The sequence below is a fragment of the Panicum hallii genome, chromosome 5 (genome assembly GCF_002211085.1).
Source record: "Panicum hallii strain FIL2 chromosome 5, PHallii_v3.1, whole genome shotgun sequence".
Taxonomy (NCBI): domain Eukaryota; kingdom Viridiplantae; phylum Streptophyta; class Magnoliopsida; order Poales; family Poaceae; genus Panicum; species Panicum hallii.
This window is the reverse complement of record NC_038046.1, coordinates 15,585,572-15,599,359: the sequence shown is the minus strand read 5'-3', so window position 1 is coordinate 15,599,359 and position 13,788 is coordinate 15,585,572. Positions and strand designations below refer to the sequence as shown.

Below are 13,788 nucleotides of genomic sequence, written 5' to 3'. Positions count from 1 at the left end.
GAGAAACTACTGTTTTGCACTGTTCCACAATGGTAATGACCTGACCTCTACCGATGTTGAACCCGGTGCCATTCTACGTTAGCTTTGCCCCTGAAAAAAATAGTGGTTAGCGCAGGGGACGCCCGGGGGAGTCCGGGAGGTGGAAAATGATGCCATCCCCATTGGATGAAGATCGGTGGTGGTTCTCGAATGTCGACTCACAAAAAAAAACAAAATTTAGGCGATCGCTTGTTCCGTCCATGAGGAGTGGAAAAACTCAGCCTGCAATTCATCACCCAATTAAATACTTATGTCTCCTTGAAATTCAAACAATGCATGCATCCAGTGCAAGCAGCTATCAAGCTACGCCTAGCTAGTTTCCTATAAATCAATGTTGCAAATCGCGGGCCATAAGATTTAGCGGAGTGCTATCAGAAAAGCTATAGACCTTTAGCTGTCGCTATAGCGGAAGCTATGACGTTTAGCGGTATGCAAAAATTCATCAAAATTTAAACTCAAACATTAGTAATATCACAAATTTCAACATATATTTCATAAGTACATGTGCATGCATGAGTGGGGATACAACGAGCATAAAAAATAAATCATAACTCATAATATAAATCATAACTTATAATTTATAATTCTTAAATCACATGAGCATATATAAGCGGAGTTAGCAGCGCTGCGCTATTGAATTTAGCGGCGCTATTTCAAGCTATAGCAGAGTTAGCGGCATTAGCGATAATATTTACAATATCGTTGCGGCGTTCGTCTCTAAAAACTGTAGCGGGGCTATAGCGCAGTTATAGCGGGCTATTTGCAATATTGCTATAAATACATACGCGCTGCACGTTCCAGCAGGACGTTTAGAGAAAGAGCAAGTACGGCACACATGACACATCACATCACTTGCCCTAGTAGCTCCCTTCTCAAAAACTGGCTCGTGGCGCCATGGATTGGCAAGACCAAGCCAAGGCCACGAGGGACACCAAGTTCTCGAGCTGCCGCGGCGTCTCCTTCGAGCTCAAACCGTCGCCGGGCACCTCATCATTCGCCTTCGAGGCCGCCGATCGACCGGTCCACCGGACGCCGCCGGACGCCCCGATGGCCAAACGGTGGATCTCGTTCCCTGGACCATTCGGCAGTGCATCCTCTAGGATCTTTGCTGCGGCGCGGGGGTCTCACTCTTTTGGAAGGTCACAGAGCCACCCTAGCAGGCACTTCTGCGACCTCGGCGACGAGGAAACGGAGGATGAGTCCGTCTGTGCCGTCGACGGCGCCGACTAGGAGCTGGGCGTCGTCACGGCAGCCGGGGTCGCTGATGACACGCCGGGAAAGGCGGCTGGCGCACCAGCACCGGCGAAGCCAGCGCCGCCCGCGCGCTCGAGGCTCGGCGTCATACTGCTCGACCAGGGCTTGTTCACCGTGTACAAGCGCCTGTTCGTGCTGTGCGTCGCGACGAACGCGGTGGGGCTTGCGCTCGCGGCGACCGGGCACTTCTTCCCTTACGCGAGGGAGCACGTCGCCGTCTTCGCCATGGGCAACATCCTGGCGCTCACGCTGTGCCGCTCCGAGGCGGTGCTGCGGGTCGTGTTCTGGCTCGCCGTGGCGCTCTTCGGCCGGCCGTGGGTGCCAGTCGTCGTCAAGACCGGCGTGACGGCCATCCTGCAGTCGCTAGGCGGCGAGCACAGCGGCTGCGGCGTGTCGTCGGCGGCGTGGCTGGCGTACGCGCTCGTGCAGGCGCTCCAGCACCGCGACGTGACGCCCCGCGAGGTCGTGGTGGTGACGAGCAACCCGGAGGGGAGCAGGGACGTGGTGAGGGGGTGCAACAAGGCCGGTATCCCGGCGTTTGGGCCGATCTGGGATTCTTGATCCCACATTGGAATGGACAACCGCTAACGATCGCTCTGTGGCAGATCGCATGACTGGTCACGAGTCCGAAGTCAAATTATTTGAAAATTGGATACGCACAAACTATATGGGTATACCTAGTGAAAACTTCAATTCGTTCGATAAACATTTTCTGTCAATTTATATAGAGATCGTCTATCAATCTCAGTTACTGACAACTCACGCTTATTACAGAACACAAGTATTTGATAAATACCATGTATAATCTTGTAATAAAAGTGAGATCCTATATTTACACCAGCGTGCAAGGCAACTAACTAATACTCCCTCCGTCCTACATTATTAGTTGTTTTAGATTTTTTAGAGATATAGTGTTTACTATGCATCTATGTTTATGTCTAGATGCATAGCAAAATCTATAAATTAGAAAAATCAAAACGGCTAATAGTTTATGTCGAAGGGAGTATAATCCATTTTTAACCCACTCCAACCTGCCCACCCCGCATTTGGATTAAACCCACCACATCCCAACCCAACATAATATTTTAATCCATTTTAACCCATTTAAATACACTCCACAGCACAACCCACCGATAAAACCCATTTCTTCCGCTCTACTTACACTTCCAATCATGTTTGGTAAATCGACTCACATGAAGAATATGTGTCATATGGTTATTTATTGGTGACAAATAGCTTCGTCGCCATTAAAATTGACACAGGCACACAGTCTAAGAATTTAGAAAAATAGCTCTACTCCTAAAAGGCATATATCGGTGACATCAACCTATCCATTGGTTCGCTTCTCGTTCCCGGTCCACCCCTCCCACGTCACTCACCCCTACCCACCCTTACATCATCCAATTTCTCTCCACCCATTTGGTCGATGTACCAATGCAGTTGATTTGGGTTAAATGCTTTGTGAGCATAGAAAGGCTCTTTCTGATGAAGGGTTAGAATCATGTTGAAAATGCTTTACAAGACCATACTATTTCTTCTTATACTATGTCAGTGTTTCGATGCATTTTCAACCTGTTTTATTCCTAATGTCATGTTCAACCATGATGCTAAACAGAACAATTAGATGTGCCATCTAGAGATGGCTCCTACATCCACATGACCGCTAAGTCTACTGGCCCTGAACCTGAAAGAAAGACGAGAAATGCGCGTAGCGCGGGTAGCAAGAGCTGGTGGGTAGCTTCCTTACCGCCAGCGTCTCACCTGAGGTTTTCCCTGATTGATGTTGCAGGTATCCTCAAATGCCTATGAAGTACAAGGGGGGACGGCGAACCCTGTTGCTAGCGGAGCCGAGTCTTTTTGAATCTCTTAGTCCCTCCATAATGTGTGCAGAGAGTGATGCCTAAATACTCTCTCCATTTTAGGTATCACTCTCCACACTGCGGCTATCATGCCAAAATGATACTGGTGCTTGAAGATTCCGGAGCGATGCAAGTTGATACTTCGGTGCCCAGCCAATAAAGAAATGTTTTGTGCAGTCTGTGAGAGCTTAGAAGCAGTTGGTGGTAGTAAAAAAGAGCAAATGCAGCAATAGTTTATCTTATATAGGGTCCCACGCTTATAGCAGCTTCGGTGCCAATTTTGTCCATACATTGCAGCATTCCACAACTACACTTATTTTTTCACCATGGGCTACTTTTTTTCCGGCTTCACTGTCACAATGTGGAGGGTTTTAGAGGCATTTATCGGTAGATCTAGCGTGCACACTTTATGAGAGAGAGAGAGAGTGTGTGTGTGTGTGTGTGTGTTGGTGTGTAGGGTGTGGTGTGATTGTGTATGGGCGTGCGCTCGTATCTAGATCTAAGGAATAAAATAAATGAAAGGAGGACACTATCTCATTGGGCAATCTATATAGTTGACAGCAGTGGTCTTTGTGGGCTGAGCTTGAGATTGCCTCGGTGGTGGAGGGCGGGTAAAATTCAGAACCAAAAGAGCACGGATAAGTAGACTGAACTTCCCCTCTTTTTCGTACTCAGTTTCTTTGCTGTATACTGTATACTCTCTCTACTTTTATTTACATATCATATTAGATTTAGCTAAACTTAGCTAACTTTAATCAAATTTATAGAAAAAAAATATAACATTTACAATATCAAATTTGTTTTATCGAATCACCATGAAATATATGTTATGAAATATACGTTGATAGTGTATATCACCATGAAATATATGTTATAAAATATATGTTGATAGTATATATGCTGGGCAGTATAATTGTTGCTCTATTTTTCTATAAATTTGGTCAAAACTAACCAAGTTTAACTTAGAACAAACCTAATACAATGTGTAAATAAAAACAGAAGGAATAGTAGAAATATACCTTATTTTCTTTTTGCGTTTATTTTTTCTGCTGTTCACTGTGAATCTTCATCAAGTTCGTAAAAGCGCAAGAAATGTTATAACTAGCATGCACAACATCAACACTCTTTGAATGGATGGTTCTGCAAGAGCAAGACAATAGTTTCTCTGCCAAGCCCAGTACATCTATCAGACACATTATACAGATGTACAATAGCTAGGTCTGACAAAGATGCCTCTGCTAGGAACAAGTGATAATATATGCAAAGGAACCAGCAGCCAACAAACTGAAACAGTTGAGTTAATTGGAAGACCCATCAAGCACCACTGATCTACCCTAAGAAGTTGCAACACGCAAGCATACATACATACATACGGGAATACATCATTGATGCGATGCATGCGGCTGATTCTAAGACGGAAAGTTGTTGCGCATGTGGTCTTGCACATCAGGCTAGCCATACACACAGATATACTCAGTCTCAATCCGTGAATTCTCTGCTGCATGGTGGCTAGCTACCAGTGCTGCTGATGACTGGCGATCTACAGCTTCTTCCCTTCATTCTCCTCGACAGCCTTTGCCTTGCGGTAATCCCTGTCTGTCCCAAACAACCTGAAACACAACAGTTAAAGGTCTCCGCATGTATGGTAGTTCATTCAACTCAACACAGCAATGCCAATGGAAACAGATTCGCACCAGTCCATGTAAACAAAAGTCGAGGCATAGTTCCCTGACTTAGTGTAGAGCACGCGGTGATGGTAGTCATGGAAGTCCGAGCTGTTCATGATGAAATTTCAGTAGTGTTAAACACTGAACTTCAAACAACTCTTGTACCATCCGATACAACTACTTTTATGGGAGACAATGCTCTAGCTGACTTACCCGCCATATAGTGGAAGGAAATTTGATGGGCTCCATGGGAAGTGGTAGCCACTGTGAGCTTCAACTGTCTCCAATACCCTCAACACCATCCAAAGCCATAGGGTGAATAAATGAGGGCCAGTAAGAGCAGGACCAACAACCGTGGCGAATCCCAGGAACAAAATTTCAGCAGGGTGGGCATATTCAGAAGTTAACCCAAAGGGTGTGGCATATCTGCACAGATTTGCCGTGTCATACACTAGACTGATACAAAAACGATGCCCGTCCGCAAAGTAAGGTAGTGAAGTGAAGCAATTGCTTACTCGTGGTGGACACTGTGGACATGCTTGTATAGCCATTTGGTGTGCAGTGCCCGGTGCCCCCAATAGAATATAAAATCCTCGAGTACAAAGTAGAAAAGAACTTGAGATACAACAACCGTCCTGCAGAAAATATAGGTAGCATGTCAAAACATTTTGCTCTTCCAGTTGATGCTCATGCATAATAATGTGTACTGAGTAAAAGGAGAAGGGAATGAATTGTTACCAGTGTGGAAGAGGAAGAGAGCTCCTAAGGCCCATGAATTTGAAGGCAGGGTAGGAGAAAATCATGACAGGCAAGTTCACACAGACATGGTAGAGAATGAGACGCAGGACGCATCTGTTTTGATAAGCAGAGGTGTTGCTCTTCTTCTGCAAACACGCACACAATTTTTTGTTGAGGAAACCAGACGCAGTAGTAGCAAGATAAGAAGTATAGGTGTTCAGTGAATATTTTTCCAATTATTTAGCTCCAACAGATGAAACATTATATCACCAAAAATAAATGAGAAAAAGACAAGTTACACGTCAACTCAATAAACTGGGAACAGAATCTCATAGCAATGCATGTTCTCTTTGACAGTGAGATCCAGGCGTCACATTCCAGTGTAAATCACAACAGAAATTCTTGGGAAAGAGGATTAGTCCTGAGTGGTACCTACTAGCATATGGGAACAGGTCAATGCCAATTATTAGGGAGAGCCAAATTAGATTCGTGAACAGTAGGAACAATACTATCGCAAGGTCTTATAAATCGCACATATTACAGCCCGAGCGCTGTAGCAAAAAAAAGAATACCTGGATCTTGTACTTGGCGAAGAGGCCGAATCGCTCGAAAAGGAGGGAGGGTAGGCCGGAGAGGAAGAAGACGGTCTCGTGGATCAGGAAGGTGACGACGGTGGCGAGTTGGAACTCGGTAAAGTTGGCGATCAGGAGCTGCACGCATCGTTTCCCGGACAGCGGAGATACGGAGTGAGCAGAGATATGGCGTGAGCAGACGGAATGGGAGAGAGGGAGAGGATAATGGGCATACCTGCCAAGCGGACTCCAGGGCGGACACGCTCGCCGCCATTGTAGGGTTGATTGCGGGGTTGCGCCCTTGCCGCCGGCCCGGCGAAGCAGACGAGGGGGAGGAAGGTGGATTGGATTTTTTCCTGCTCTCAGCTCTGACGGGGGGCTCTGTTTCTGCGGTCGTGCTGCCGGGCTCCGCCTCCCCCGCGTTGAGGTAGCGGATCTCGGCTGCGGTGCTCGGCGGCCGCGGCGCAGTGGATCTCGGCAGCGGTGGAGATCTCGATCGAGCGGGAGGGGCGGCAGAGGAGGCAGCCAGCGGCGTGGATAGAAAAATCACGAGAGGGCCAGATGGGAGTGCGTGCGTGCTGCGCCTGTGATGACGGGCGGCTGCGTGCCCTGGGCCCGTGTCCCTCGCGCACGCACGTCGGCTAGCTGGCTGGACCGAGGGGGGATGGGCGAATCGAACCCTAGGCGGCGGACACATGGGCTTTCTTGGGCCTTTGGACCGTTTGGGTAAATGCCACGGATAACAGACAGATCCTACAGCTGGTTTGGCCGAGCCGAGCCAGCACTAGGTGTCTGCCTCGGTATCTATAGAGTGCTACCAGAGTGTTTAGGAACGTATCTACCATTTCTACAGATACAGTGTGTATTCTTGTCGTGTTCAAAAGAATGAAGAGACCCTCTTACACAAATTTGACCAGCATGGAGATTTGCACTAAATATTTCTGTATGAATTAAGAAAGCCTAAGGCCACTAATAAACTCACTAGAAGTAGGAAACTTGTATTACGAGCAAGTGCATTTAACACAATCAAACATCCATCCTTGGAACGAAGTATACACACATTGCATGTTCAACATGGGATTGCATGAATTTTTTTTGTCAAGTAACATAAATCTATCTATCTAGAAGCTATCCCTAGGTATGCATAAGTTCTCTTGACTTTTACAATATAGTAGATTAGCTGATCCATCTACAATCTTCAGCCCGCGTGAACCTTCTTGTTTTTTTTTTGCTGCAAAATAAGAGAAGGAAAGAGCGGAGGCGGTGGCGTTTAAATCCATAAAAGTCAAGCATAACAAGTTTCGCGGCAACAATTGAAGAATGTAACTCACCAAGCTGTCACACGCGTCTTGGAGTTGAATTCTGAGATATATATTCACCAATTGAAATAGTTGGAATGTACTTGGTTAGTATGATAATAAACTTACAGCATTGAGTTCAAGCAATAACATATCCTATGGCATCTCTTACGGTAAGAAAAATTTTCATATGGTCTAAACAAATCCCAAATGTCACTAAGAGTATGAACAACAATTGTGACATGCATATTCATATGCTCCAAGCATGTTTTCGCCAACCACATGTGTGCTATCAAGAGCCACTAGCCACTAAGTTTCCTTTGGCCACAGGAGCAACATGGCTACCAAACAGTGAGGGAGCCATTCAAGAGAAATATAACTAAGTAATCCTCGCCTTGCAACTCAGTCAAATCATTCAGATACTTGAACCTGATATGTCAAAGCATGATGCACTCAGGTGTGCAGAATTCTCTTCTGGGTGTAAGATCATCAACAAAACTGTCTGCTGAATGGTTGAATGCGCCAGGCAGGAACTACTTCAAAGATACTTCATCGATCAATTACGTTTCATAAGTTTATTGGAAGGTTAAATGTCAAAGGGCAGCAGCAAAGGAGCAACGCTGTCTGTATGCACTGCACCAATGTTTTTAAGGTATAGATAAGCTTTCAACTGCTGATTCTTTGCACCTATATTTACTCAGGCCCTGATTCCTGAGTAAATGGGAGTTGACAGTGCATGGTTATCTCGAATTTGGTTTGATCTGAACATGGAAATATTCAATGAAACATGGCTTTCACAAGCAATGTGACAAGCTCAACTTGCTTGCACTTTCACATGTGCCGTAAACGTGCGATAAACCTCTTTGAAATTTATGGGCAGGCTAGCAACTAACTGCAAGTTGAAAATGACCAGCAAAAGTAAAGCCAGCAGTTCATTACAGTCACGTGAATGCGTAAGAACATGTCCTAATTGACTAGAAAGTGGTAATATACAGTTCTGCTACGATCTACGATCGATAAAAAATGAGTTCTATGTTTTCCCTTTCTTTCGACGAACTGTTTTCCCTTTTTGCAAGAAATGAATAACTGAGATTTGGTGTCACTCGAAATTTTCACATGCTTAGCGTTTCAAACAGCTGCCCGTAGAACACAAAGGCATACATGGCTGCATCAAAACTATGAATACATGTGACTGCTGATCTTCTGAATTTTATCGTGTATCCAGCATCTATCCAGCCAATTCATCAAAATCTGAGAGGTGATGCAAAATGTATTCACTGGGCAACTGGTATATATTCTACGTACAGAGAGAACATTTTTCTAAGACCAAATCTAACAACTTTTTACTGTCTACTACATGCATACTAGAAAGTCACACTCAAAAGTCAAAACAAGAACCCACTCTTTCAAACATTACTGCCTACTTGATAGAGTCACGATTCACGAACCATTAGGACTAAGTAAACTTTTCCTCATCTATCTGCGCTTATGAAGTTATCGTTAAACATCAGCATATGTCATACAGGATTGAAAGGATTTCGATCACCATTAGGACTGAGTAAACTGGTGTCTCGGTCATTGTGGGTAGAAATTTGAGACTCCATCCCCTACATACAGAGGCTCCTTTTACCGGAGAACGGGAGAAGAGATCAAGTCTAAAGTCTTGCCCTTTTTTTTTCATCAGCACTGCTTGATTGAAAATACCGGTTCAAATTTATTGTTCTCTGTGGCGTCATTGTAGCAGAGATTAAGCAACTTCAGTAGTGAACTGACCATCTGGTAGGTTCATTAGTCCCTATCTGCGGATTGCGGAAATGTTGAGCTGTTGCCATTTAATTTCGGTTGGGTGGTTTACCACCTCTCTGCACACACTTGTAATGATGATGCAAGTATGTGTCCTGTTTAGCCTATATCTTCTAATTCCATGCAAGTTGGAGGCACATTCAAACGGGCTAGCTGTACATGTTGGGGGTTCATTGCTCTTGGGGTTTACTGTTCATTCAGAATGCGGTTACGTTTCTTCAAATCGATGATGACAGACTTGGCTACCATCGACCATGCATATCCATCTCTTTTTTTTCATTATGCATAGTTTCCAAATCATTTCCCGACTGCGGCATGATCCCTTTTTCCATATGATTGATTTTAGCGCTTTTCTTGCGTCCGAGGTCGTCGCTATTTATTGGTACGAATAAGTACACATAGTCTTAAGAAGTCTCTATTATCTGTTCCTGTGTATTTTCCGCATTATTTTCAAACAAGCGAGAAAATCGAAGATCATCTAAATGCACGCGCGGATGCATGCAGTTGATGAAGCTGAAGGTCGGCAGCATATGTTCTGGACATCACGCCAAGAAAACTTTGGAGGGGTCAATCAAGTAGAGCTAAGCCGCCAGCTGGCTTACGTTGATAAAATTATTACGCGTACGTACACGTTTGTATAATTAACAAGCTAGCGCGCGGCTCATTTAGATGATCTTTGATTTCGACGTCATGCCGAAATCATTCCCGCGCATGCAATTTCGCTCTTGAAATCACACGCACTAAGATTTTCAACGTTTGTCATCAGTTATTTTTCTTTGTTGTCAGCAGTTTTTTTAACATAGTTTGCATCTTTGTCGACAGATTTAATAAATTACCACCAACGTTATTTCCCAAAAAAATAAACTGGCGATATACCTGGCATAAATACTTAACCAAATATACAGCTGACTGTTGGCTACTTGCAAATAAAGAAACCTCTGACAAAGTTTGTAACTAGTCACTCTTAGTGTTAGTGTCAATATACTTTGGAGAGACTAGTCTGAATAAAAATCTTGCGCCTCAACTTAGCCTACTATGGATCACACGAGTTACATTTTTCTAAATAATTAAGCTACGTATTCGTTTCAAAAAAATAAATAAATAAGCTACACGTACAATAATGGAGGGTTTTGATAAGCACATCCAGAGAATGTTAATTTGTACCTAGAGGATCATCCAATTCTTGACGTTTGGATCCTATGGCCACATGTTCCAGTTAGGACGGCTTTGCTCCTTATTGGAGGCATGTACAGTGAACAATGCCAAAGCAGGTGCGGGTGGGGTTTGACTGAATTAGGGTTTGGTTGACTAAGGCCCGCAGCCATAGAATTAAGACGAGAGGCGGCAATCCACGACGATGGAGAAAGCCGAAGATTGCAATGGGCGATGGCGAACGGTAGATGAAAGGAACCATGAGGCATGAGCAAGCTGTTATGCTTGAAGGATGGTAGTATAGTGCTATGAAGGTTGATAGCAACGAATGATGCTATGAAGGCATAGCCTTGAGACATGTGGTAGGCCTCAATCTGTGGGGTTTTCTTTAATTAATCATCCAATGTTTAGATGGTTATTTTTCACCCATAACCCTTGGGGTTGTAGCCGCACAAAAATTGATTATTGAGCTAGTGATTTTGGCATTTCTCTCTCCGTTCTCAAAGGACTTTTTTATTTTTCTAATCTTTAGTTTGGTCTTTGTGCTACTCATCCAGAAACCCCGGAAATGTATTTTTTTAAGTTTAGTCCATAATAATAACGATGTAAAACTACGAATAAATTTCAGAATTTGGGGGACTTACCCAACCCAAATAACTACTTTTCTCTCCATGCCAATATGAACTGTGTTCTATTGACGGCTTCAAAGCTCAAGCAATTAATGCGTAAAAAATAGTCAGCCATGCAACACAATGTGCAAGCAGCAAGCATACACGAGTAAGTAGGCTAGTTGCCTATAAATATGAATACATGCTATGATGCTACCACCACACCAGCACGGTAGCGGAAGCCTTCCTAGATCACCTGCCCTAGCTTTCTTCCCTGAGACTAGCTCGTGGAGCCATGGATTGGGATTGGCAAGACCAAGCCAAGCCCATGATGCACACCAAGTTCTCCAGCTGTCGCGGCGTCTCCTTCGAGCTCAAGCCGTCGCCGGGCAGCCCGCTCGCCCTCCAAGCCGACGGTCATTATCCGCCCCGGCCGCCGCCGGACGCCCCGAGCGCCGGCCGGTGGGTCTGGCTGCCGCAGTCGTTCAGCCGCGCCCCCTCCAAGATCTTTCCTGCCGTTTTTGGCAGGTCAATGAGCCGCGCGAGCAGCCACTTCTGCGACCTCGACGACGAGGACGCGGGTGATGAGCCCGTTCACGCCGGCGCCGACGAGGAGATGGCCGTCGTCACCGCGGCAGCAGCGGCCGCCGTTGATGATGTGCCGAGTAAGAAGGCGAGCGCACCGGCGTCGGCGAAGAAGGCACCATCCGCGCGCTCGAGGCTCGGCGTCATACTGCTCGACCAGGGCTTGTTCACCGTGTACAAGCGCCTCTTCGTTCTGTGCGCCGCGCTGAACACGGTGGGGCTCGTGCTCGCGGCGACCGGACACTTCCCTTACGCCAGGGAGCACGCCGCCGTCTTCGCCATGGGCAACATCCTGGCGCTCACGCTGTGCCGCTCCGAGGCGGTGCTGCGGGTCGTGTTCTGGCTCGCCGTGACGCTCTTCGGCCGGCCGTGGGTGCCAGTCGTCGTCAAGACCGGCGTGACGGCCATCCTGCAGTCGCTAGGCGGCGTGCACAGCGGCTGCGGCGTGTCGTCGCTGGCGTGGCTGGCGTACGCGCTCGTGCAGGCGCTCCAGCAACGCGACGTGACGCCCGGCGAGGTCGCCGGCGTCGCGTCAGCAATACTCGGCCTGCTGGCGCTCTCGTGCATGGCCGCGTTCCCTCTGGTGCGGCACCTCCACCACAACGTGTTCGAGCGCACGCACCGGTTCGCCGGCTGGAGCGCGCTCGCTCTTCTCTGGGTCTTCGTCGTGCTCTCCGCCGGCTACGACCCAGTGACCGCATCCTACGACCGGCTCACCGGCGCCGTCCTCGTCAAGCGCCAGGATCTCTGGCTCGCCGCCGCCATCACCTTCTTCACTTTCCTGCCATGGCTCACCGTGCGGCGCGTGCCGGTCACGGTCACCGCTCGTTCCAACCACGCATCGGTCATAACCTTCCAGGGCGGCGTCAAAGGCGGGCTGCTCGGCCGCATCAGCCGCTCTCCTCTCTCGGAGTGGCACGCCTTCGGCATCATCTCCGACAACGAAGAAACACATGCCATGCTCGCCGGCGCGGTGGGCGACTTCACCCGGGCTCTCATCTCTGACCCACCAAAACACCTCTGGATGCGGGGCGTCCACTTCGCCGGGCTGCCCTACCTCCTGAACATGTACCGGCGAGCGACGATGGTGGCGACGGGCTCCGGGATATGCGTGTTCATGTCGTTCCTGATGCAGCCCGGCCCGGCGGAGCTGTCGCTGGTGTGGGTGGCCAAGGGCATCGAGGCGAACTACGGCGAGGAGATGAAGGCGGCGGCGTACAGCAGCGAGAGGCTGCGCGGGCGGGTGATCGTGCACGACACGGCGGTGATGGGACGGCCGAACGTGGCGGTGCTGGCCGTGGACGCGGCGCGGCGCTGGGGATCGGAGGTGGTGGTGGTGACGAGCAACCCGGAGGGGAGCAGGGACGTGGTGACGGGGTGCCACAAGGCCGGCATCCCCGCGTTCGGGCCGATCTGGGATTCTTGATCCCACGTTGAACGCTCGGACGCTGGAGCTTCCGTTCGTCAACTGCACGGAACGAAGCAACAAGACACTCACTGTTCGGCTTTGTTTGTCGTCTACAGCCTCTAATATGCAACTTTTTTTTGCACGTCTAATGCAACTTTAACGTTACTTTTCATTAGTTATATGAAAAGGTACTAATAATATACGGTAAGAAAATACTAGTAAAACTAGTTATACTTTAACAAGCTAGCATTTGTCTATCCACGAGCCGTGAAAATATTCAGTGCAAACCACTTACTCAGTGGAAATGTAAAAGCCCCGAAGATATACTCAGAAATTTGCGAAAACGAAATTAAAATGCTGCACATCATAGTGCCTCCAATGATATATTTGTCACAAAAGTGTGGATACAAGCTCAATCTAGAAAAAATGCTTACAAAAATGATAAATTCCAGGTGCATTTATATTAGAAGACAAAATCTTGGAAATTTATCCTTTAGTCCACATGTACCTGAAATTTGTTGTTTTTTGTGCGATTTTTTTTTGTTTGCAAAACGATTTTATGTCTCAACTTTTGTGACAAAAAGTACATATATGCATGAATGTGCTTCGTTTCAAACTTGTTGAAAACTCTAGCTAGGTTTTTAACGGGGTTTCATTTCCACCAAAAGCGAGGTAGTTTGCCCTAAATATTTTTCCCTACAAGCTGCCCATGCATGCCCATGTATATGGGCGTCCATTCATCTTCTTTACCTCTAGATGCTTCCTTTCCTCTCTGTTGCCAATATGAGCGCAGTGCTACGTTAAA

The 13,788-nt window shown here is 46.9% G+C and overlaps 3 protein-coding genes across 3 annotated transcripts; 2 read left to right on the top strand and 1 right to left on the bottom strand.

The window, feature by feature from the left end:
- The first annotated feature begins 933 nt into the window (after positions 1 to 933).
- On the top strand, positions 934 to 1,854 carry LOC112892471. Its single transcript, XM_025959626.1, has 2 exons — positions 934 to 1,246; positions 1,337 to 1,854. The coding sequence occupies exons 1-2, from the start codon at positions 934 to 936 to the stop codon at positions 1,852 to 1,854; spliced, it is 831 nt and encodes a 276-aa protein (XP_025815411.1).
- A 2,419-nt stretch (positions 1,855 to 4,273) lies between these two features.
- LOC112895638 (methylsterol monooxygenase 2-2-like) lies at positions 4,274 to 6,712 on the bottom strand. Its single transcript, XM_025963615.1, has 7 exons — positions 6,365 to 6,712; positions 6,130 to 6,267; positions 5,558 to 5,703; positions 5,335 to 5,454; positions 5,033 to 5,245; positions 4,847 to 4,927; positions 4,274 to 4,762 (listed from the first exon to the last, which is right to left on the bottom strand). The coding sequence occupies exons 1-7, from the start codon at positions 6,401 to 6,403 to the stop codon at positions 4,693 to 4,695; spliced, it is 807 nt and encodes a 268-aa protein (XP_025819400.1). The 5' UTR covers positions 6,404 to 6,712; the 3' UTR covers positions 4,274 to 4,692.
- Positions 6,713 to 11,285: 4,573 nt separating this feature from the next.
- LOC112892470 (adenylate-forming reductase 03009) lies at positions 11,286 to 13,132 on the top strand. Its single transcript, XM_025959625.1, has one exon. The coding sequence runs from the start codon at positions 11,286 to 11,288 to the stop codon at positions 12,999 to 13,001; it is 1,716 nt and encodes a 571-aa protein (XP_025815410.1). The 3' UTR covers positions 13,002 to 13,132.
- The last annotated feature ends 656 nt before the right edge of the window (positions 13,133 to 13,788 follow it).

What these genes read in the sequence shown, in the direction of transcription:
- LOC112892471 (XM_025959626.1), top strand. Translation starts at nt 934, where the DNA reads ATGGATTGGCAAGACCAAGCCAAGGCCACGAGGGACACCAAGTTCTCG. An exon ending in AACGGAGGATGAGTCCGTCT is followed by an intron (nt 1,247 to 1,336) that starts GTGCCGTCGACG and finishes CTGGCGCACCAG; the next exon opens with CACCGGCGAAGCCAGCGCCG.
- LOC112895638 (XM_025963615.1), bottom strand. Translation starts at nt 6,403, where the DNA reads ATGGCGGCGAGCGTGTCCGCCCTGGAGTCCGCTTGGCAG. An exon ending in TCTCTTCCTCTTCCACACTG is followed by an intron (nt 5,455 to 5,557) that starts GTAACAATTCAT and finishes TATTTTCTGCAG; the next exon opens with GACGGTTGTTGTATCTCAAG. An exon ending in GTCCACAGTGTCCACCACGA is followed by an intron (nt 5,246 to 5,334) that starts GTAAGCAATTGC and finishes AAATCTGTGCAG; the next exon opens with ATATGCCACACCCTTTGGGT.
- LOC112892470 (XM_025959625.1), top strand. Translation starts at nt 11,286, where the DNA reads ATGGATTGGGATTGGCAAGACCAAGCCAAGCCCATGATGCACACCAAG.